General features: G+C 38.6%; 1 protein-coding gene across 2 annotated transcripts in view; it reads right to left on the bottom strand.

Moving 5' to 3' along the window:
• srpk1b (SRSF protein kinase 1b) overlaps nt 1–24,616 on the bottom strand; it is a 51,150-nt gene that overhangs the window by 12,700 nt on the left and 13,834 nt on the right. Inside the window, exons 1-9 of one of the 2 annotated variants that reach the window (XM_082156444.1) lie at nt 18,534–18,685; nt 7,624–7,739; nt 4,146–4,254; nt 3,960–4,047; nt 3,070–3,157; nt 2,664–2,770; nt 2,301–2,466; nt 1,149–1,174; nt 740–956 (exon numbers count right to left, since the gene is read on the bottom strand). In XM_082156444.1, the coding sequence (XP_082012570.1) occupies nt 740–956; nt 1,149–1,174; nt 2,301–2,466; nt 2,664–2,770; nt 3,070–3,157; nt 3,960–4,047; nt 4,146–4,254; nt 7,624–7,739; nt 18,534–18,610 (994 nt within the window). In that variant the 5' untranslated portion in view covers nt 18,611–18,685. Of the gene's footprint in view, nt 1–739; nt 957–1,148; nt 1,175–2,300; nt 2,467–2,663; nt 2,771–3,069; nt 3,158–3,959; nt 4,048–4,145; nt 4,255–7,623; nt 7,740–18,533; nt 18,686–24,616 lie in introns of those variants that run through there. The other variant, XM_082156443.1, reaches the window with a different exon arrangement.

Genomic DNA, 24,616 nt, shown 5'->3' on the forward strand with positions numbered 1-24,616 from the left:
AAAAGGTGGGTCGCGGCTTGATGACCATGGGGAAATGTGGGTCCCATGGCCAAACTATTCAAAACATCATTCAATGTTGTAATAATCGTAATTAATAATCACAATTACAAATTCAAGGGAATAATCGACAATTATCATTTTTGTCATAATCGTTCAGTCCTACTTATTAAAATAAAATGTGAATGCATTTGACATTAATTGTTGTTTATTTGTTTGTTTATATCCATAATTAATTGATACCTGATTCCCTTACAATAATTTTTGGCTAAAAAGTCACTGAATCGATTTCAAGTCACTGAATCGTTTCGGATCGTATCTTTCTAAATGAACCAATATCGTCCTTGAATCGTATCGACAACCATGAATCGCGAATCGAATCGTTGTTAAAACGAATCGTTACACCCCTAATAAGCACATAACAAAGTTAAAAAAATCTAAATTAAAACTGAAATTTAAACAAAAACTAATTGAAAATATTAATAAATACTACAATACAAATAATACTAAACACTTTTTAAAATGACTATCTTTGTAATGTAATCAGTTGCAAGGTTCCCTATATAATTTGCAGCGTTAACCTTGAGAGAATCTCTTTAAAACACAAGCAAAATACACCCGAATGATTCAGAATCAAACAGAGAACTTGTGAAATGTGTCTCAACTCTATTGCTTACTGGCCCAAGTCACATCAAGCCTTGCTCTAACCGCACTAATACTAATAATCCAGTGTTTGACTCACCCAGTGTGGCCTCAGCTGTGATGTCATGCAGTGTGTGACTGCTGGGGACTGATGGGGTGCTGTCGGGCGTCTCCGTTTCATCCTCCTCTTCCTCCTGTCCTCCCTCAGGGCCTTTCTCCAGTCCCTCGATCTCCAGAATCCTCTTCTCCAAGAGCTCAGCCTGACGCTTCTGTTTCTTCTTCATCTTTTTCTTCTTGTTCTTGGACATTTTGGCCATCTGAAGGAGAGAATCTTGTGATTTATCTAATCTTCTGAACAATCCATCGAGACAAACAATGCAAGACGAGTTTGAGTGTTTGTATGGATAACAGATGTGGAACAGTAAATTAAATCTGGTGACTGGTGTGAATCTGCGGCTGATAAGCAGTAAGGGAGACGCTACCAAACTAATCTCAGGAGGAACACTCACTTGTTTTGGGGCCGGAGCTGTGCTCACTGCAGTGCAGAAAGAGGATGAGAAGAGAACACAACATCAGCATCTTGTTGCGCACAATCAACGTCATGAAAGCTGGACATTTCTCAGTAGCTACACAAGAGTTCAAAAGTAGAGCACATGAGCTTCTCCAGAGATTCACACTGTGGGAATTTGTCATCCTTCAGTTGTTTGGAGGAGCACATGAGTCACTGCTCTCCATTTAGAAACATCCCGCAGACTTTACGTCACTCTGAATAATGTATCAATGGAGATGTTCAATGCTGATCTGTCAAGAGGAGGTGAATGGAAGTTACAGCGAAATAAACCTAGACGGCACCACAACGATTTCATGTAAAAAATCTGATCAATAAGAATATACTGTACGTAACAGAACATTCATAAACTCCCTGACCCAGCTGAAATGTTAAATACAAGGTTTTAGACCATTGCATTTCCAGTTATTTGTGATTTCTAGCTAATAAAAAGATTAAGAATAACTAGATATTTTTATTGTTTATACATTACTGTACCATTCAGTTTGGGGGCAGTACGTCGTTTCTTCATTTTATTTATATATTTTTTTATAATTCTTAAGATCAAAGCTGAATTTTCAGCATCATTACTCCAGTTTTCACATTAAAATGTTATGTGTAATATACATTCATCATATTACAAAAACATTTTTTTAAACAGTTATGGTCTTTGCATAAATCAAATTCACAAATACTCTACAATACAAACATACTGCAAGTTTCAGAACTCAAACCTTTAAACCAGTTTAAAATATGAATTATTCTTTTCTACCCTTCTTTGAACAACTCATGTCGGTCCATCAATCACAGGCGTGATAAAGATGAAGATAAAGATGTCATGCAAGACCATCAGTGGATGTCAAGTAGAGAGTAAAAATAAGGATGGAAAATGATAATTTTTATACAAATATTGAACTTTTTTTATGCACTTTGCAAACTTAATAAACTAACTTCAAGAAATACAATATAAAAATATGAAACAGCATTTCAATATTTGGGGTATTTTTATATATTTCGGCAGCATTTGTGCTTGATTACTGACCCTTAGTGGGAACTCTACTAATAATCTAAACGTTGCTTCTCTTGCATATCTGAGAGGAGATCTTGGGGTCACCTGCGGATCCAGAGGGAGGCGGAGCTCCAGATTTCTGCCACTCGGTGGCCTCCGCCGCCAGTCTCTTGACATACGCCTCATTCACATCCATCAGGATGTTCTCTGGCTTTATATCAGTGTGAATGATCTTACACTTGGTGTGCAGGTAGTCCAGGCCTTGCAAAACCTAGAGAGAGAGAGAGAGAGAGAGAGAGAGAGAGAGAGAGAGAGAGAGAGAGAGAGAGAGAGAGAGAGAGAGAGAGAGAGAGAGAGAGAGAGAGAGAGAGAGAGAGAAAGAGAGAGAGAGAGAGAGAGAGAGAGTTGTGAATTGCATTTGACTTTCTGTACAACCAAACTAAATGACAATGAATGAAAGATTTGCACCTGTCGTATAATGCTCTTGACACACGGCAGCGGCAGGCCCTGGTAGTTGGACTTAATAATCCACTTCAGCAGATGGTGGCCGAGGACTTCAAACACCATACACACATCTGACAGCGCATGTTAAAGGGAAATGATGCTGAACATATCTCCGGAGAACAAATTCCAGCTCTTCCGGGAACACGAGCCAAAAGCTCCAGCTCACTGCGAGCTGTTCTCCACAAATAAGAGAGCGAGCTGAACTGAATCTGGGCAGAGCGCCGAGTCTCACAGCTGTGGATCAAGAGATCGAGCGGCAGCTGAACACTGTGCCTAAAAGCAAATATAGAGTACACTAGAAACACACCTGTGGATGTCTCAAATGATTTATGCATGTGTGTAGGCTGTGTTCGCAGTACTGAAAGGATACGGGTCCCGTTCACGCCTGAGATCTTGAAGTCGTCCAATAACTGCACCACTTTCTCCCTGCTGGGATCATTCTGGTCTGTGTTCCTGACCTGAATCCACCAGAAAATAACTCTCAGATTTACAGGCAACATTTCAAAACCATTTTCTTTGGTTTGTTACGAAACAAACCGTGTTCTCATTCGATGAAACTACTTTCCTCAGGCCATGTTGGCTACAACTGACTTACCGTATTTTCCGGACTATAAGTCGCACTTTTTTTCATAGTTTGGCTGGTCCTGCGACTTATATTCAGGTGCGACTTATATATCAAAATTAATTCAGACTGAGATGAACCAAGAGAAAACATTACCGTCTACAGCCGCGAGAGGGCGCTCTAGTTGGCGGAGTTGTTCAAAAGCGACACCAAGGATGAAGAAAATGATGTGGAATGAGATCGCGGGAGCTTGGTGAACTTGTTTACTGGTAACTTGCTTGTTGGACTCGCTGGCTTATGTTAATTTAGCCTATTCAGCCTCCCAGGTATATGTTCTTTATGCTATTGTGTAGCTGAATAACTGTTAATGTGTTGCGTTAACATACCGGACACCTATTCAGCCTGTTGTTCTGTGTAGTTGAATAACTTGCCTTTCCAGATTAAATGTCTGTTCTTGGTCTTGGATTTGGTGAAATAAATTTCTAAATAAATGCGACTTATAGTCCAGTGCGACTTATATATGTTTTTTTCCTCTTCATGATGCATTTTTTGACTGATGCGACTTATACTCCGGAGCGACTTATAGTCCGGAAAATACGGTAATCACTTTTTTCCACCGCAGTGTGGCATACTCTCAAATTCATCTGACAGTAAATGGTCTTGTTTTCTATGGCAGCGCTGGCGTCGGGGTAACTCACCGCTCTCAGGAGCTTGATCTCATCGAGTGCTGTTTCTGTGTAGTGCTCTGCGCTCTTAACCACTTTCATGGCCACAAAACGCTTCCCTCTGCAACCAAAACAATACATTACCTCCAAGTACACATACTTCAAATACATAAATGGTGTTACTGAAAGAGAAAAACCATCAGGTATAAGTGAACATACTGTGTGTCCCAAGCAAGCCAAACAGTGGAAAAATGACCCCATCCCAGCTTGCGGATTACGTGGTACCGTCCGTTGAACAGGTCGCCTATTTTCACATGGTGATATCCACCTAGAACATGTTGGGGTGGTTAGAAAACACTGCTAGAAACAAAACATCTGGAATTATTTGAGAATCAGGGTACAAAATGAACACTGGTTATTCTATCGATTTATTCAAAAATACAATTCATACAAACAATTAATTGAATACATTTCTTCAAAGACTTCAAAAAGAAAACTTTGAGAAGTTTGGCATAATCCTTAATTATTGTTTCTAAAGAAGAAAAATAATTCAACAAAACCGCATCGCTGCTTGCTTAATGCTTTAAAAAAACATGTGGTGAGAGCAACATGCAGAGACATGCAGAAAACAAATAAATAAAACAAGAAAATTACAGGTGAAACTCAAAAAATTTGAATATCGTGCAAAAGTTATAATTTTGATGATTATGGCTGAGAAAATCTCAGAAAATTTGAATATTACTTGAAATCAATAAAAAAAAAAGGATTTTAAATACAGAAATGTCAGCCCTCTGAAAAGTATAATCATGCATATGTATATAGTTATATATACTAAATATATTAGATTCACCTTTTAATTATAATTACTGAAATACACAAAATTTTGCACGATATTCTAATTTTTCTAAGTTTTTCCTGTATATAATGGAGAGGATTTGATTTTTATGATCAAGTCAAGGTTATTCATGTTGTAAAATGTCATACAAATGAATTTAAGAGCATCAATTAATTATTCATGACCTTTATTCACTGATATCATTTGTATATCAAACTGATTTTCAGAGAAACTAAATATCCCCCATTATAACCCAACCTGGGATTTGATCTTGGTTGTTTACTTTGGTTGTTGGTTGTTTAAATGTTTACTTTGTTTGAACTATTTATTCCAATAAAAACTGCGACTCTAATACCTATGCATGCTTTTCAAGTTCCAGGTTTGCTGTGCTTGTTTGAGGGGTGCACAATTTGGCAATAAAAATCATACTGTGATTATGTATTAATATGACTATAAAATAATGATAATAATTATTAGGATTATTATAATGATTTTTATTGCATAAAAATATTAAACAAAATAAGAAAAATTGCATTTGTAATAATCTAGAATGTAATAAAAACAATAATAAAATCAACTTTTTATATTTTTAATTGTAAATAATATTAATACAAATAATATATATTTTTTCCAGTACAGCTGTAAGCTTACAATACTAATCTTTATGTCTTAATTTCTTAATTTTCAAACGTTAAACAGGTAAGCTTTTATTTTGGCTGAATACCACAGGAAACCCTTAAAGTTTCTCATTTGCAGACAGCAGATTTATAAATGCTTCTCATTCCAGATCTGGTGTAATGGGAGGCGCATGTTGTTTATAAGTGACCCAAATGAGAATTATGCCACTCCGAGTCACTGAAAACACTGGATCATGAGTTGCTTGTGTGCAAAAAGATAAGTGCTGCGCATCAATCTATAATGTGCAGCGCATATCATTAATTTCATTAAATCGCAGCCTTTGTGATTTTATAATCACACTAAACCATATCGGGATTTTGATTTTATTTTGACTAATTGTGCAGCCCTATAGCCAAGTGTGGCAAAGAATTATTTTGAGTCCTGATACTAGTGTTTTCCAAATAATTACCTAGACTGTGGCGGCGCTGAGTCTAATCTGACCCACCACAGTTTCATAATGAACCGAAAATATTATAAAATTTCTCATAATAACATAAAAGTCTCTAGCCTTGCTTTGTGCCATTGCTTTGGCAAAGTATCGGTCAAAAAAACTAAAAGCGCGATATCACCTTGAATAAACATAATCGAAGTGCACACATTGTGCTTCCTGCGTCTCAGAACGGCTCAGGTCACAGTGAATGAATGCAGTGAACTCCATCTCTGCATGTGCTGTGAGTTTAGCATGCATTTGGGAACGTAGCGGGCAAACAGTTATGCATTTTCACATTTGCATAATTTCCAACATTTTTGTGGGGAGATGTTTACAGCATTTCATTCTATTTGTAATGAGACACATTTTTACGTTTTAAGTCTAGTTTTCCGCCAAAAAAAAAAAAAAAAAAAGGCTCAAACGCAGTTTCCGTCAAAATAAAAGCTCAAGGGGTTTTCTCCTGCAAATGTAGAAATTAGGACAAAAGTATTGCAATTTCCCTACTGTACCGTAAGTGAAATATATATATATATATATACCGTATTTTCCGCACTATAAGGCGCACCGGATTATAAGGCGCACCTTCAATGAATGGCCTATTTTAGAACTGTTTTCATATATAGGGCGCACCAGATTATAAGGCGCATAGAATAGAAGATACTGCAGTCAAACGTTTGACTGGGTTTGCGTTATGCAGTGGTCACCAACCTTTTCAAGCCTAAGATCACATCCAAAGTCCAAATGTAAACCAAGATCTACCACTTGCAAAAAAATATGAAAAAACAAGTGGCTGAGCTGTAAAACCTTGTTTATACTCGACGCGTCCGCATGAGCGCGAAGGTAATAAAAAACGAATATCCGTCTGCTCGGGCAGATTCGGCTCAAAGTCGTGCATCTTCGGATGCGGAGGCACGCGCGCGTCAAAATGACGTCATTGTAACAGCACGCGCGCCTCCGCATCCGAAGATGCACGACTTTGAGCCGAATCTGCCCGAGCAGACGGATATTAGTACATCTCATCACACCGGCACCCAGTTTGCGCGTCTAAATCAGTTGTATGGTCTGGTGTTCAGTCTAAAACAAAACAGTTGCGTCAAGTATAAATACCTCGTCTGTTTGGGGAGGTGCGCGCTCAGTCAGCGGAGGCTCGCGCTCCGGTGCCAGGCGAAAGTATAAACAAGGTTTAAGTCAGCGGTTGTTTTACAGACATTAATATAAGGCGCCAGATCCATATATAAGGCGCTCCGGATTATAAGGCGCACTGTCGTTTTTTGAAAAAATTAAAGGCTTTTAAGTGCGCCTTATAGTGCGGAAAATACGGTATATATATATTTTTTTTTTACAGTGCATTTGTTTTACAATATATGGCTATCACTGCTATAGGAATAATAATACAAATAATATTAATTACTATATTATTATTATTATAATCATATTCTAATTGTTTCACTCTCTAAAACACCAGTGTGAATGTAACATAGACTGAGACACTATATCACAACTTAAAAGAAGGTTAAGTCAGAAGTTAAGAAGGTACAGTACGTCAATTCACTTTGTTCAATTTGCACACTGAACATGGGCTGGACCTCAAAGTGAACACCAGACTGATTAATTTAACCCTCCCCTCCCCTAGAGGGAACGAGGTCCACCCACCACAGTCTCACAAAATCCTGTGGGAAACACTGTATATGCATATAATATGCTTTGACTGTCCACATGAATCTCTCCCAGTACTGTGAGTGCAGGACTCCTACCCTTGCAGTAATCATTAGGGTCCTCTTGCTCTTCATCATCTGAGCCCAAGATCTCCTCATCTTGCTCCTGCAGGGAGTCAGGCTGCTGCGCGGCTCCCCTCGGGTGGGGATCAGGCCTGGAAGAACCAAAGCTTATCGTTAGAAAACAGATGCGACAACGGCCACCTCTGGCTCCGGCCAAAACATCTTCACACATCTCATTCTAGATGCCAAATATTATCCAATGCCTTTAAAATGCTGTTATTGGCGATAATTGAAAATCCTTTGTGGGGTTTGCTGCGATCACAATTTAATACCACCATTATTTTGCTACTGCATCTATGGATGTCCACAGGGGCTTCTCTAGTGTGAGGGTCAGACATTTATGAAGCCTATAAATCAGTGCAGGTGCAAACCGAAGGGTTATTGCAGAATAAGAGAGTCTGTCTTCTCTGGTTCACAGTATCTCAGCGGGAGCTGTGAAGGAAATCTTAAGAGGCGTCAAGCTAAGCGAGATCATAAAGAAGTCAGTCTTTTTGAGTCGCGCTGCTGCAGCAAACTTAAAGGGATAGTTCATACGAAAATGAAAATTATGTCATCATTTACTCACCATCATGTCATTCCAGACCTTTCTTTCTCATGTGGAGCACAAAATATGATATTTTAAAGAATAATATTTCGAAAATATTTAATGAAAGTGTCACTCCTGCTTTACCAGACAAGTACGAATATAATTTATAACACTTTATATATATAATTTTTTTTTAAACTTACTACATCAATTCCTATGCCTATTTTGTAATTGCAATAAAAAGATAAAGTACATTTGAATGAGAGCATTTTAATCATCCATCTCCTGTCACCATGTCATAATAATAGTAGGTCGAAGGGGCTTGTGCCAAGATTCAGAGCAATTTTGCCAATCTGATTGTTTTAATCATAGACTTGATTCATGAATTCTACCTGCATTGTCTCTGAATATCTCATTGACCTTTTCAATATCATGCTACTTGCTGTGTTATTTCCACTGGTTGGCTGCACCAGCATTAATGCGATTAGATATGCGGCTTTGTGCCGTTCCCGCTGATGAGCTAGCCTCGCTGCGTAGCGTAATCTCTCGCTCAAGCAATTGGCAATTTTCTGCATCCTAAACTGGGCTCTCGACTGCGGCTTGGAAGTTCGAAGCAAGTCCAAAATAACATAAGCTTTTACAAGGACACTTTCTGAATTCTCGATATGGCTCGTGAACAATGCGCAAAGAATGTCTGAAGCAGCGGATTAAATGCGCTGAAGATCCCACACGTCAGGTTTGTTTCTGTTAGTTTTAAAATGTGAAGCTATACATCAAGATTCTGGTCTAAATAAACAGGTTGAGAGTGAAATGTGCAAGAATGATGAATAAATGCAGTTAATCAGAACAGCCTGACTCCAGAGTAGAGGAAAAGCTTTTTCCACAAATCCCAGAAGCTTTTTCCACAAAAATCCCAGGCAACACAGATTGTTCTCACAAACATGAAATTGTTTAATTGAGAAACGGTTATCTCTGTCTGCTTGCCAACTGAATCAATTTTGCGCTTCATGCGTCAATGAGTATTTCAATAATGAAGGCGCCACCTGCGACAAATACACGGCAAACATCGACTTCAGATCCCAGGGATTTACAAATTCTGCTCTTGTCACTTGAGTTGATTAATTTTTGATTGATGCAAGCAAACTTTGCAGTTAGCTAAAAAACAGTACCATGTATTCTAATGAACATGTTATTAGTCCAAACCGATTGTGTAGTTGGTGCTAAGGGCTGAACATGGAGGGTGTTACACCAGAAAACAATTAATTTAGCCAGATCCCAGATAATTAGAGGCTGTGCTAGAGGGAGTTAATTAGTGGAGGTATGCATGAATGCTACGCTGGTCAGAGGGGAGAGCTGTATGTACGTACACACACACACACACACACACACACTCCTGGCTCAGAGCAGAGCAGATGTTGAAGCACAGCAGCCACGTCATCAGATGCGTTTTTGAGAAGAAATATTTTTGGTTAAAGATTATGAGGGCACATGAATTAAAAGAAAAAAAGATGTGCACGGATAAGTCATTTACAATAAACACCTCAATATTCCATGAAAAATGGTCCATTTTGATTTCATTGTGACTAAGTTTCCTTAAGGCGGTCATTAGTCAAGGGTATAGACCAGGCATTCTCAACCCTGGTCCTGGAGGGCCACTGTCCTGCAGAGTTTAGGTCCAACCTTGATCAAACTCACCTGCCTGTAGCTTTCCAGTAATCCTGAAAGGCTTAATTAGCTTAATTAGCTGGCTCAGGTGTGTTTGATCAAGGTTGGACCTAAACTCTGCAGGACAGTGGCCCTCCAGGACCAGGGTTGAGAATGCCTGGTATAGACAGATGTTTTAGATTCTCAGGGACGCTCCAATCCATCGGCCACAGATTGGCATTGGCAGATAATCACATTCTATGACTTGATCGGTAGCCACTTAATATGTCCGATCTCATGAACTGATCGCAATCTGATAGCATAAAACACAAACAAGTTGACAGGGACTGTTGAATGTTAAAGGGGTCATCGGATGCAAAACTCTCTTTTATATGGTGTTTGCATTTAAATGTCTTTGCAGTGTGTGGACAACCACCATTTAAAGCTGCCGTCGGCAACATTTTTTTGATCATATTCAGTGTAATCGACACTATAATCCGACAGAACAACATAAATAAGGTGCTTTTAGAAAAAAACCCGAGCTTCTAACTCCACCTGGAGCGTGTTATTTGTTTTGCAAAAATCCAGCGCTCCCGCTTCATCAGGTCCAATCAGCGCAGGGGGGTGTGAGATCTGACTGTCAATCACAGGTCGTGCACACGCCACAGATCCCCCCTCACTCGCGCACGTTAATATCACATGCACACGCCACGCCTGAAGTTCGCCTGGAGATTGCATGAAGCGTGATGGCGGAGAGAAAATCTACTAACAAGCTTCCAATTCCTCGGTTATTGCTATCTATGGATAGATTAGCCAGGGCAGCCTACCTCCGAGTCCATGGTGTTGATAGATGCTGAAGAGACGGACGCGTTCACAGAAAATCAGGTACACACGCACAGTGACGCACTGACGAGCACGACCTCGATGGGAGGGTGCTCGCTGGTAGTGGGGAGGGGCATGAGAGTTGTAAACATTCAAAATTTTGGCTAATCGACCCAATCTGCCAGACTTGCCGACGGCAGCTTTAATGAAAAAAAAATCCATTCACTCCTTTTTTTTAAGGAGTACTCATATTTTCTGAGCAATATGATGAGCATATTGCTCATACTCCGCCCACGATCACTGACGGACTGTCCCGTATTAGCATATTTCCACCCTCGGCCATTTGTATACTGTCCGGCAAGGCAGTCGTGTGTCGACACCCCTCATGGAAGAGGGGGTGGGGTGAGCAGTTGCTCATTATCATTTAAAGAGACATGCACCTAAACGAGTCGCTGTGAACAGAGCTGTTTTTGAGGAGGTAAAAGGGTGTTGTTTTACACAACCATTGAGGAATTTTAATCAAAGTATGTTACAAACTTTACATGAAGACCCTAAAGAATCATACCAGCTTGTGGAAAATGGCCATCTGACGACCCCTTTAACATTCAACAAGGACTTAATACTGCTTACCAGAAAAAACAAGGTAACTGAAAGTTTAAAATCCTGAAAACTTGTTTTATTCAATATAATAATGGTCTGAAAATGAAGCGCATTTAATTCAATGATAGCCTTTTGAAGTGTAATAATCACAATATACTGCATTGCGATTCCTGTTTTTCCATCCTCAAATTAAAGACCTCATAAAATGATAATTAAAACATTTGTATACCATTTAAGGCCCTAAATTTGATCAAACTGAAATTAAGACTTGTTAAGGACCCGCAGGGACCCAGCAACAAATTACAAAACATCACCCTCAGTGTAATGTCAAAATGACGGATGGCCTTCAGATTGTTCTGTCACTGCTAAAAAAATTTAATAAATCTGTCAATGAGAAAATGTTTTGGTTAACGCGACCTCTGCGTGGAATAATCACGTTTTGCTTCTAGAAAGAGTGTAATGACAAAAACCTTTTCTTATATAAAAAGTTCTTATATTATCATTCAGTAAGTTCAAACATTTCAAAGACACACATTTATTAAAAGATAATGACTGGAACGGTAATCTGAGTGCCGACAGTAATTAACGCAGAGAGATCACTGCAGACTTAACATCTCCCTGCACCGCAGTTAATGAGACAAGACACTGAAATAATACGCAAGTTAAAGAAATCACATGTTTTCAAGTGGTTTACTTCTGCATGCCAGAAATGCATCAACCAGTAGAGATTCTGCTGTATCATTTATACTATGCTAGATATATTTGTGTGGCAATCAGTGGGCAGGACCTACATGGAGGGATGCGAAAATATAGAGCGGGGCATTTCTCAAACAAGGAAGGACTTGTTATAAAGTAGTTTTGATGAGAACAACGTGATTCGGAGTTTAGTTATTTGCTGTTGCCAAGCAATGTCGCAACTTACTGCAGACATATAGAATTGAAGTGATGTGTAGTCTAGGGTGAATGTGCACAACGTGCCCACCCTGACACCACACCCATTAGTGCTTGTTGAAGCACATTTGGGTTTGGAGTTCAAAGTCACGGGCATTAATATGGAGTGTGTCCTCCTCAAGAGCTTCAACTTTTCTGGAAAAGCTTTCCTCTAGTTGTTCCAACATGGATGCAGAGATTTGCTTTCATTCAGAGTAGTGCATCATTGAACAGCATTTCGAGTCATGCAATGGGAGAGCAGTCAAGTTCTTCATTTAAAATTAAATAAAATAAAAATCCTTGATTAATACTACTACTAATAAATGTATTATTCTTTATAAATATGTTTTGATATGAAGAAAGACCTCTAACCACTGTTTAGTTTGTGGAAACCATGAAAATGTGGTCTGTCTTCAGATAACGGATCTGTTGCAGGAGGGATGGATAAAGACCGTGAAAGCCAAACGTCTGGAGAGATTGTGGGTGGTCCTATTTTCTACTGTTGTCAGCTTACACAGCACAAAGCAGTCGAAATAACAGAATGCCTTGCATTTCATTGGTGTCAGTCTAAATATTCGCCTGCCCTTTCAGTGCTGTGTGGACAGGACACTGGTTATTTTTGCCTGTTATTTTGATGACCTAAGGCATAATTATTCAAAGAGCAAATATTCACCACAACCAAGACTAAGAATCAAAACAATGCATGTTTGATTCAATTTTAAAGAGTAGGGGGATTTTTTTGTCCATTTAACTTTTACATTGGTGGAACATACAGATATCCCCACCCAAACTCACGCCACTGGTTAAGTCAGAGTTGCTATAGCCTACAAATGGCTTACTTTTAGGCTCTGCTCCAAATGGCACCCTAAGCCCTTGCAATCTTCCTCCGAGTCCACACTTTCATGACGTAACACGACTTTGACTGTTGGGTAGAAGTCTGCCGACGGAGAGGACTTCAGTGTGGGCTCGGCGAAAGTGTGCAGAAGGTGGTGCTCGTGAGCCCCCTTCTGAAACCTAAAATGACATGGTCATTTTCTATGGTCTTGTGGACTCAACGGACATGAAGTGTGCCATTTGGGACAGGGCCATACTTGTCTCAGCATATTTAACTGGGCTAAAAGAAAGAATGTTTGCATCAAAATGAATTGCACACTTCAGCTTTAAATTAGCAATGTAACGGAAGTAGCGATAGATCTTTCATATTGTGATGTTTATACATTGATTGTTGACTGGATGGCGGCAGATCTGAATGAGAGCTTTGTTGATTGTAAGAAAGGGCGGGGTTTAAACGGACCAAATGATTGGAGAAGATTGGAAGATCAAGGCATCATGAAGACACACTAAGATCAATAACATGCTTTTTTTTTTTTTTAAATAGAAAGCATGAATTTAATTTCACGTTGACGTCTTGTATATGTAGACTCTTATGCAAATTTCTATAAAAGCAAATCAATTACACTGCTATCAGCAAATGGAATGTAAAGCACATATAAAAATAATCTGACCAGAAAACAATAACTGGGTCCAGCAATGAATCACTTCAGGAGAAACATGGGGTTGAGTGCCTTATTCACCACAGTAAGAAAGCAGTCTCTACAACACTCAACAAATTCTCATCCGACTGGCATTTGACCATTGAATAAAAAACAGACAAAAAATCTGATCAAGTCAGGGATTTACTACTCATAATACAAGATGCTCATGCAAAGTTGCACACTAAAAAAATCGAAATGATGATGAAAATGATGAAGGCTATAGCCTTAATAAAGATATACATTTATATAAGAATATATAAGATATAAGAATACAATTCTCACTGGTAAAGACGTCAAGGTGAGTTGAGGTTTGTTCGTTTTGTGGCAAAACCTGCTTAGAATGCAAGAGGCAAGTTCATGGATATCTACAGAGTCTAGAGGACTGGAAGAACCTTTTTGGCTAGTATATAGAAATTCAGGAACACAAAGGGCCGGCACATGTGCTGACAACTGATTCTTCAGTCAAGAAACGTTATCAGAACCAGCAGAAACACTGAATCCTCTAATTCAGTGGCTCTCAGTTGTAGTCCTGAAGTAACCTGGAACTGCACATTTTGGATTCTCCAGGACTCAAAACCACTGTTCTACTTAAATCCATTGATCCTTTAAAGCGCAATAATAAAATTAAAGCAAGTAATAATTAATCTGTTTGTTTAAGCTGGCAGGAAGCAATAGAGGATATGCAGGAGGGGGATGTAATCTACTGTTAAACAGGGCTGGGCGATATGACCAAAATATCATATCACGATATAAGTCATCTAATATCCCCATAACGATATATATCAGAATATAGTACCTTTTCTGTAAATTCAATCAAATAATAGTTATATATATATATATATATATATATATATATATATATATATATATATATATATTAAATATATACTCAAATGTACTCATTCATATGTGATTATTTTTCTCCCTTTATTTAGAACTTCTGGGCAAATGTTTAAGAATGTAGAAATATAAAATATGAATAAAATATAAAAGTTTTCAAAAACAAATGATTACAGGCCCAACATAAAAAATGTATATAGGCTATATAAAATGTAAACATTGTACTTTGAAGTTTAAAATGTGGCAGCAATCAGGGCTCCGAATCTGTTCAATGAACGAAAACAAACGAATGAAATTTTGACAGGAACAGAACCAGAAACGGAAACAAAATCAAATGTAATCATTCTGAACTGACACACTGAGGCCTATTTGAAATGGCCATTAACTGGTTATTAACGTTATTTTATCGTTCTGTTAAATATTTTAATTTGGCAGTCAACCAATCACAAATTCAAATAGTACAGAGACTACAGACTGTGCAAATGTGATATTGATGCAATAGCCGATATCAACGTGAGTGAAATGCCCCGCGCTCAGCTGTCAATCATCATAGGTAAGTCGTAATGCGCTGGCGTTAGTTCTCCCGAGGATATACTGTATATGTCACTAAATGTCAAACAATTAGGCCTACATTTCAGTGGTAAATGAATAGCAGGTAATATGCAACTTTTTGTTTTTTGAAACCAGCAAAAATTTGCAGGATAGTGCAGAACATTGATTCACACAACGTCACATCACGCACTTAAAGCTCTTCTGTGCACAGAGGAAACAGAATAAAACTAATATATAAAACTAATATATAGGCCTATACGCAAAATATAGGCTATTTCACCTAAATAATTACAGATTAACTAAATTAAAGTTTTTTCTCGGTTTATGCGACGGGGTTCAAAGTTCACAGAAAGGAAACTGAGACGGCAGAAAACGGCATCGTGCTTGTTTTATGTGTTTTACAAAAGCTTTACAGTTTTGAATAATTTTTTGCTCCTATCCGTATGAGTAACAAGCTCCTCAGAAGGACAAAAATTCCTGTGATCGCGCCGACATTGCTAATTTGACATCGCAGCATGTTCATTATCAAAATAAAAAGAGTCAACCAAACATATAGAAAGTTAACCATGCGCCCCTTGTTTAGGAGCGAGCTCCTCGGTTTGTCTTGGCTGGTCCTTCTCCTGCTCGGGTCACCCGGTTCTGTCTCCCCTTCACTCTGCATCCCCATGGTTGGAGTGTAAGATTGCAGTCATCCAAATGATGAAAAAGTTTTGTCGTAAAGAATGTTTTTTGCAACACCATGATATAAACGATAGAGCATAATATGAAACAATAGACTTTTTATATCGTCCATACTATATCGTCATATCGCACACGGCACTTAAATTCTGCTTAATCTCAAGTCGACAGTGTATTGCTTTTATAGCCTCAGACAGCACGCCTACAGACAGTCTGATGCATGCTGCACACAATAATGACAAGAGCTTACAAAATCATAATGAATGTATGTCTGGGTCATTTTATTTTGACTACAGTAATATGATTTTTCTAATCTCTATCTATTCAAAATAGACTTTATCAGACCACTTGAAAACAAAGTAAGGCATCAGGTTGGTCCATTGGGAACTTCATAGGAAGAACCAGTTGCTTGTGTACAGTAAGTTTGTGAATCTTTGAAATTCTCTTGAATCGCTTTACTATAAAGCCAGGCTAACTACATCACAGGTGACAGGTGGTCAGAGAGGTTGCATCAAAGAGGCTATTTTCTTATCGCCTCTTCCAGATCCAGCCTATGAATCACATTTCCATAATTCCCTCCATTACTTTAAGTTGTTTTTCAGCGAGGGAGGATTCTATTAAAAGCCTCAAGCCTTAGCAACCAGCCTGGACTATTCATCTAAACCAAAACTTCACCTCACTAGCCTCTTGATGCATGGCATCCTTCATAACATTCGGCATGAGAAAAACAAGGGGGCTGTGTGTGTCTGTGCATGAGTGTTGGTCCGTGTGTGAGCGTCGTGAGTGGGAGGAGAAACGTTTGGCGCACAGAGAGTTAAATTCACTCTTATTACAGAGAACAGCCTTCAGAACTTCTCCAGCCCACACGACAAACCACAACACGTCTGACATTCTCTTGTCTTGTGTCAGAGTAACTCACGCATGCATCAAAACAATCTGGCTCTTCCAGGAACAGAAATGCCCAGCTGTGAAAAGTCCTACCAGTGTTTTCAGTGGTTGCGGACTGCATTGCAGTATCGGAGCCCAAAGTAAAAGAAGGTTGCTTAAATCGATTTCATTCAGCGCAAAACCTGCTTCATATGGCCTTTGACACATGTGGTTTTGCTCTGGTAAAAGTCACTGATTGCATTGATGTTGCCGTCAGTAGAGGATCTTGGCAACTTCAAACCCCACCATTGCAGTGGCTTTGCTTTAACACGCAATCTGGGGTCCAGCTTGACCCCGTACAAATCTCAACAAAGGTGAAGGTGCACAAAACAGTGATGATCTGTTGATGACTCATTCAACACGTCTCCCTTGCTTTCATCTCCCCTTCTGTCTCAGTTTATCCCAGTCAGACACTTCAAGGTGGCTGGATTTAATCTGATAAACTTCACACAGGTCGTCTCCACCATGCACTTTTTAAGCAGCTCCTTCAAGGACATTGACATCTTTAAGTTAAATGCAATGACCAATCAGATGCGTTTAAGTTAATCAGAATTCGCTCAATGGAGGAGTTTTTGTTTAGTGAGCTGCATATGTGCGAATCATTTCATTATAACTAACAAACTATAAACATGATGTCAATAAGAGATTCATTGCATATTGTAAACAGCTTCATTGATTATAACGGGAGCTTTGTGTACCTCATGTTACAATTGACAGCTTCTGTGATTATAATGATTATAATGGCAGCAATCTTTGCTCGCTTTCTGTATATAATCCTTTATATTTTTCATGCTGTTACATTGCAAAGTTTCCGGATAGACAACCATATTTAAACACGTGATTGACAGTGATAACCATAGCAATGGACGGAACAAAACAAGTCAAAAATAAGTCAAGTTAAATTATCTGTGCATTAAGTTTGTAAAATTATAGACCTGCCACTTTTTCTATGTAAAGTGTACTTCGATGTTCATTTCATTACTAACTTTTTAAATCAGTCACTCAATGACTTTATACATATACAGATTTTTAGAAATACATTAGTTCTTGTTTTATGATCTGTCCTGACAGTGATTATTTTTTATTTCATGAATAAGCAGAATAAGTTAATAATATTTTGGATATATTGTCAATGCTGGGCTCGCAGTTCCCAGGGGTTGTAATGTGTGTGTGTGTGTGTGTGTGTGTGTGTGGATGACTCTGTTCCTCTGCCACTACTGAAGACCATTTTTGATCCAGGAAAAACCCTGAAATATTTATATTTCTTCTTTGCATTACATGAATAAACTGCATGAATACAGTTTTGAATAGCAGTCACTAAATTGCCACTAAATGTTTGTATAATGACATTTATTACATATAACAAAATTATTTCCTTTTATTATGCAAATAAAACATTGCAAGAACAAATATTTATTTGTCATTTATACAAATACTTATCGGCAGAAATAATGATAATGCAACTCTCATAATTTTTCCAAATGAGTAAATATAGCCTATAGTTTATTTAATATATATATATATATATATATATATATATATATATATATATATATATATATATATATATATAAAACTGTATATAAAAACAGGAATAAACTGTTTCCTAAACTCACTTAATTAAACAACTCCATTATTTTTCCTTTTAAAACTCCGAACATGCAAAAGGACAAATACTCTGAACACGAAGGAAATTACCATGACACAAACAACAACTATATTAATCAAATTGTCCGTCACAAATCAAATCAAAGCTCTCAAACACATGGTAAAGCAGACACATGCTTTTGAGACAGCGCAGACACAGACAGGAGTGCAACTCTGCTTCTTACCTACAGGACGCGCGGATGCCCATGAGAGACAGTGCTAATGAAGGCAACAGGGGCTTGCAGGCCAGAGACAGAGCCATGTACCAGAGGCAGAGGAGGGCCACCTCAGTGCACACTGATGCACAGCGAGGCTGAATGCTGAGGAGCGCTCTCTCTCTCTCTCCCTCTCTCTCTCTCTGCTGCCGTCAGCAACAAGAGCCCGCCCTCCTCTCGGTGCCATGCGCTCTGATTGGCTGGGGAAAGCCAGAACTGCATTGCAGGTAAAAACACTGCCGCCTCCTCATTTCTCCTTCAAAACGCGGTGCGTTTTGCTGTCACTCCATCCCATCTGCTCTCTCTCTCTCTCACTCTCTCTCTAATTACAGCAGGGGGAAAAAATCCGCCGGTTCACAAGGCGGCGAGTTACTCTCTTGCTCATAAGATCCGTGTCTCAGTGGGTAGTCAGTCCAAACAAGCCTCTTTACAGCCTTATTAGTGATGGCAGGTAAGCAGCACTGAGTCATGGCAGGGTCTTTGTAAGAGGGCACTCAACACAATCAATTACTCTTATCTCTCGCCCCTCTGAGACACACACACCACTACACGACTAAAATGAGCCCCAATCTGTCATTTGAATGGTTGCAACTTAAAGCACAAATAGTTTTCATTAGAGCTGCACAATTCTGGATAAACAACTAAACTGTACAATGACATTTTCTAGAGGTTACTACAAAATGATTGCGGCAGTCAATGTAAAAACTATTTAGTTCATTTTAATTTATTTTTTAAAAATCGGTTTTAATGGATGATTAAATGAATCAGTTTTTGAACAAATCTCTTGAATGGACTAATTCAATGGCAAATAAACTTTTTAACAGTATGTTTTCGCCATCTACTGATGTAACGATGTAATCGATGCAATCTTTATTTGAAGTGTAGGGTTACACAGAAACTATAAAGGTTAAACTTTTACCCCAGTCCTAAAACATAAGTAACACAGATATAATGATACCGTGTGGTTGAGAAGATCTTAGAAAGAAGACCACAGATTTTAATGTTCGCTATGATCATAGCTACTTGTCAAAAGTTTAATAGACAGATGAATCAATGACATTTAGGAATATGATCACGTGGGTCTTTGAATTGAGATTGCGATTTAACAACAATTCATGTCAACAAATCATGTAAGGAAAAATGATTGAACTTGGATTGTAAAAGCCAATCAGACTGAAGTCTGTTTTCCAAAAAAGGTGAAATAGCTTCCGCTGCACATCATCATCATCATCATCTTTTTTTATTTAATGCCATGTCAGCAATCAGAGCTATCTTCATGGCAAAAATTCTATTACAAAAACACAAATATCATATAAATACAATAAAAACAGAACAAAGATAAACAGCAAGTCATATTATTCCAAAAAAATAAATTTAAGTTAACATATGATAAAAAATCCAAAACTTTTTCAGGTATAATCTCATTAAAAATGTCCTTAACTGAAATAACTTCATAAAAAAGTCCAGGACAATCTAATAAAATATGTTTGACAGTTAAAGGAATCCTACAAAACATACATAATGTTGGGTCTTCACCTTTAAGTAAAAAAGCATGGGTCAAACTTGTGTGACCTATACGACATCTGGTATAGACCACCTGATCGAATCTAGTTTTAAAAATGAGAAAAGTCCTGTTTTTAATTTCCGGATGAGTTGCATACAACTTATTATTCTTACACATATGCCACTCTTCTTGCCACTTATTTAAAATATATCTGTTAATAATCGGTCTAATATCTGAGGGAGGAATTTGACATTCATTCATTTGCTTCCGCTGCACAAGAAAAGGTGTTCTTCACTAAAAGAAAATTTGCTCCCCACTTCCCGCAAATCTGCTCTCGAAAACAATTCCACTGCCAAATGAGATCATTTAGATAAATATATAATTTTAAAATTCTTGCGAAAAGTATTTTATTGTTGTTGAACTGCTCATAAGAGTCACTTGGTCAAGAATCGTTTGGAGGACACTGGTTAAAGCCTATAGAATTACACAAGACGCGTCAAGTGCAAAGTGCAACGCTCAATATGGCGCCATCTAAATAAGAGCCAATTGCTGATTGGTAAAGTCATCGCGTCGATGCGGCTGCCGTTAATCAGTCAGACACGCGCCTCCACTACGCATGCGCATTAGCTTGATCCAGCCTGAAAAATCTAGTTTTCTGTCATGATTCCAGCGTTGGCGAACAGTTTTAGAGATTTTGATCTTTCCCCAATCAAAAAGATAGGAGCTGCACTTGCATGCCTGAGAGGCGCTTCAAAGATGGCCGCCGAGTGAAATGACTTGTCTTAAAGGGACTTTGCACTGGTCACACTGTATTTTTTGATTCAGTAAAAGAAAGTGTCATTTGTTAAAGAATCAGTTCAATCACACTGTATATTCATATTTTAGATTGAGTTAAAAAAAAAAAAAAAGCTCACAAGAGTCTACATTGGGCTACATTGGTTCCACTGTATGTTTTTGATTCAGTCAAAAATAACTGGTTCATACGAATCATTTGCTCAGGAACTGGTTGAACTACACTGGTTCCACTATTTGTTTCTGATTCGTTAAAAAGAACCGGTTCATGAGAATCATTTGGGCTACACTGGTCACACTGTATGTTTTTGATTCAGTAAAATGAATCTGGGAAACGGTTTCCAAAATAACAATTTGGCCTGGCTAGATGCAAAACCCAATGCGGACAAGCATTTAACAGTTATTATATTTAGTAATATTCACTTCTGTTGAGACCAGACTGAGAATGAACTCTATCCATAACTAGGGCTGGGACGGTATGGATTTTTTCTTACCGCGGTTGAAAAGCAAGAAATTACCGCGGTATAGCGATAAACCGCTTTAAACCTCAACCCCCCCCCCCATGATTACTCTCTGGTGCTGTGCACTCGCCGCGACTCCGCGAGGGTTGACAAACGCGGTCTTCACGTGAGAGAATTGTGTTAAATAAGCACGTGCAATTAAAAGCTGAGGTCCTGCTTTTGGGGCTTCAAATTATAGGCTATAAGACATTTGCAATATAATTGGGAGTCTGCACATTATTTTGAAAATGACTTTTTTCGTTCTTTTTTTTTTTTTTTTGGCTTGGACGCGGCGTCCGTCGGAAATAGACTAGGCGCCTATCTTTATCGAAGCGGCGCGGAGAGACGCTTCTGAAACGCGCCGCGTCGTGGCTGGTGTAAACACAAGCATTGACTAGAGTGGGCGCGATCAGCTCCGGTAGCCGCGTCGCAGCCGTAACGCGCCACAGAGTGTAAATAAGGGGTTATAGTCAACAGCCTACGAATGGAATGTTATTATGTGTCATGGAACTTTGCGCTCCCCAACTTGCGAAAGGTCGGATTTGCTCCATCTTTTGATGATAAGTTTTGTTTAGAAAACCTTGAATCCATGTAAGACACAATGTTATTAGACACCATCCATGTCATTAGAATCAATGAATCCATGTCATTAGACACAACGTGAACACATGTGAAGGCAACTGTTTATTATTTTATTTTATTTTTTTGCGGTGATGACGGTGACGAGCTCAGACCCGCGGTAAGCGTCACGTGACCGCGGTATTGCGGTAACCGTCCCAGCCCGATCAATAACAGTGCTTCAGACGAGAGCAGTCAGAAGAGTCACAGCGGCCAATTGAACAGAACATAATACACTCATCAAGTGCTTTTCTAATAGATGGAGAGACGTAGGTGGAGGATGCTGGTGTGAACAAATACAATGTAGAAAGACCTGAATTACAAAATCACCCTAGACCCTGAGCTGTTCATTAAAATCTAGAGATGTACAGACGAATAAAGTCATATGCAAATGCACAAACAAAAAGCTAAAAAATGTGAAGCATGCAGAAAAGTATAGATGCCCTTGGTCCTACAGTAGGACTCTTCATTAGCTAAAATACATTTAATGCTCTACTAGTTTCTTAGCAACCACAAAACCTTTGGCAATTGAAGGTAGGGTCTCTGTGACTGACAGGGCTATAAAACACTTTGCCACAAGCCTTGCATAATTTTTCATTATGCAATTAACAAGCCTTTTATGGTGTTGATACATTTATATAAGGGTTTGTGTGTGTTGGTACTTCAAGTATGCACTTCACTGCTTTGGATTCTTGACATTTTCGTTCCTTTTACAGCCCTGAATAAATTACACAAATTGCTAAAGAAATAATTTACCCTCTCGATTGCACAATCAACACATTTATGTATCAAAAAAATTATTTGCATGTTGGTCTTGTAGCATGTAGTGTCAACACTGAGCCAATGGTGGGCGACATTATGACCTCATTTCCATATCATTTACTGTTTCTATTCATTCCTGCACTACAGCTATTAACAAAACTGCCAAAACATTGTTTATAATGGAACTTCAGAGTTTTCTGTCAAGTGCTATAGTTCAATGTCCTATTGGAAATTAAATCTCGTCGATAAATGCAGATCAATTGGTTAGCTTAAAGAGGCTCTCCTCAGGGATTTGCCTGTACTTGGGCTCTATTCATACTATCATCATATACACACGCAAACTCATCAACCTGTCAAAATAAAGGTTCGGTTTAACTTGAAGAAACTGTGACAGAAATAGATTATTATTGCACAAAATGTAGGGGAGCAAATATGCATAGGAAAATAATAAATTACAAGCATAGATAAAACAAAAATTTGATTCAAATGAAATAAACAGTGCTTTTTTTTCTAGGCAAGTCTAACAAGTATTCAGGTACAGAAATTGAATAATCAAATGTAAAAATAACACTGCATATTCTTAACTGTATAAATTAAATATAATTATTCTATGTTAAAGCTACAAAGATTTTCTCTTTTTATTTTGTTGTTTGATTAACATTAATGTCTATCAGCGGGTGTATTAGGCTGCTGTCACTTTAAGATTGAATGCACTGATCCAATAAAATGATACGCATTTTCTTTCTCAATAGTTTACATTAGTGTAACTGCATAACATAAGTGACTGCGTTTAGGAGGATACTCGCCCTAGAGAGGCATTTTGACAATTTTGCGAATATGTGTCTGTTCAAGCACTAAGGTCGCATTCTGCTCTGATTGGCCTGACAGCTCAGTCTGTTGTGATTGGTTAACTGCGTACAGCACGCGCGTTGAAAACAAAAACACCCATTGCCATAACAACGTGTGCTGTCCTGAGGCTTCCTGCACCGTAAACTAAACACAGTAACTAACAATGACGCCGATTTTACCATATCAATGCGAGCGCGAGTCCGATGATGAAACATTGGAAGAACTAGTTATTGAACCTGAACCTCCATCGCAAGGACGACTCGAGCAGGACTCAAGTGTTTCTCAGTGATACATTTACATTACATGGTTGGTTCAAGTGAGCCAATTCAGATTTTTTCCTCCCATGTGGCACTTATTGGATATGACCCACGAATGTGTAAGCAGGAAAAAAGGGTTGGAATTTTTCCCTCTTTTCCCTCTCGTGTTTAAATCACTTATGGTGTGCGTCCATTGGTGCGGAGCGAGCAGAGCAGAAATTAAAGAAGCAGAGCGTTTTGTTTTCCGTTTATCTCCGAGCCAGTGAACACGCACCGTTACGAATGCCTGTGCAGCCGTGCGCATTTTACTTGCACTTTCAAATTAGCGGCAATTCGGGGGCAGCAATTGCTTGAATGGTGGGGGTTCATTACTATTCTTAATAAAAAAAACTTTAAAAAAAAACTGTACAATGACAAACTCACTTATATTAAACATATAACTTTTCTTAAAGTCGGCATGAAACGGAAGTTGAGATAGTCAGTTTTTCCTTGTTGTGATGTATATCCGAGTGAAACGGCTTCTGAAATTAGAAAAAAAAAAAATATGTAGGGCGGGGCTTGATTTCGTCTTTCGGGAATTGATTGGATCGTTGGAGGTTGGGCGTTGCAAACAAAATGGAGGCAGATTTGAATGCCAGTTTACATTCAGTTGTGGAGGATTTCTCTCCACCGGACTCCCCCACCATTACCCTCCCATGAAGGATTTTTTATTGAGGAGCCCGGCGACGAGAACGAGGACGAGCAGCTAAATTTTAAAATTCGTAAATTTTC

Source organism: Leuciscus leuciscus, assembly GCF_965113295.1.
Source record: "Leuciscus leuciscus genome assembly, chromosome: 23".
In the NCBI taxonomy this organism is placed as follows: domain Eukaryota; kingdom Metazoa; phylum Chordata; class Actinopteri; order Cypriniformes; family Leuciscidae; genus Leuciscus; species Leuciscus leuciscus.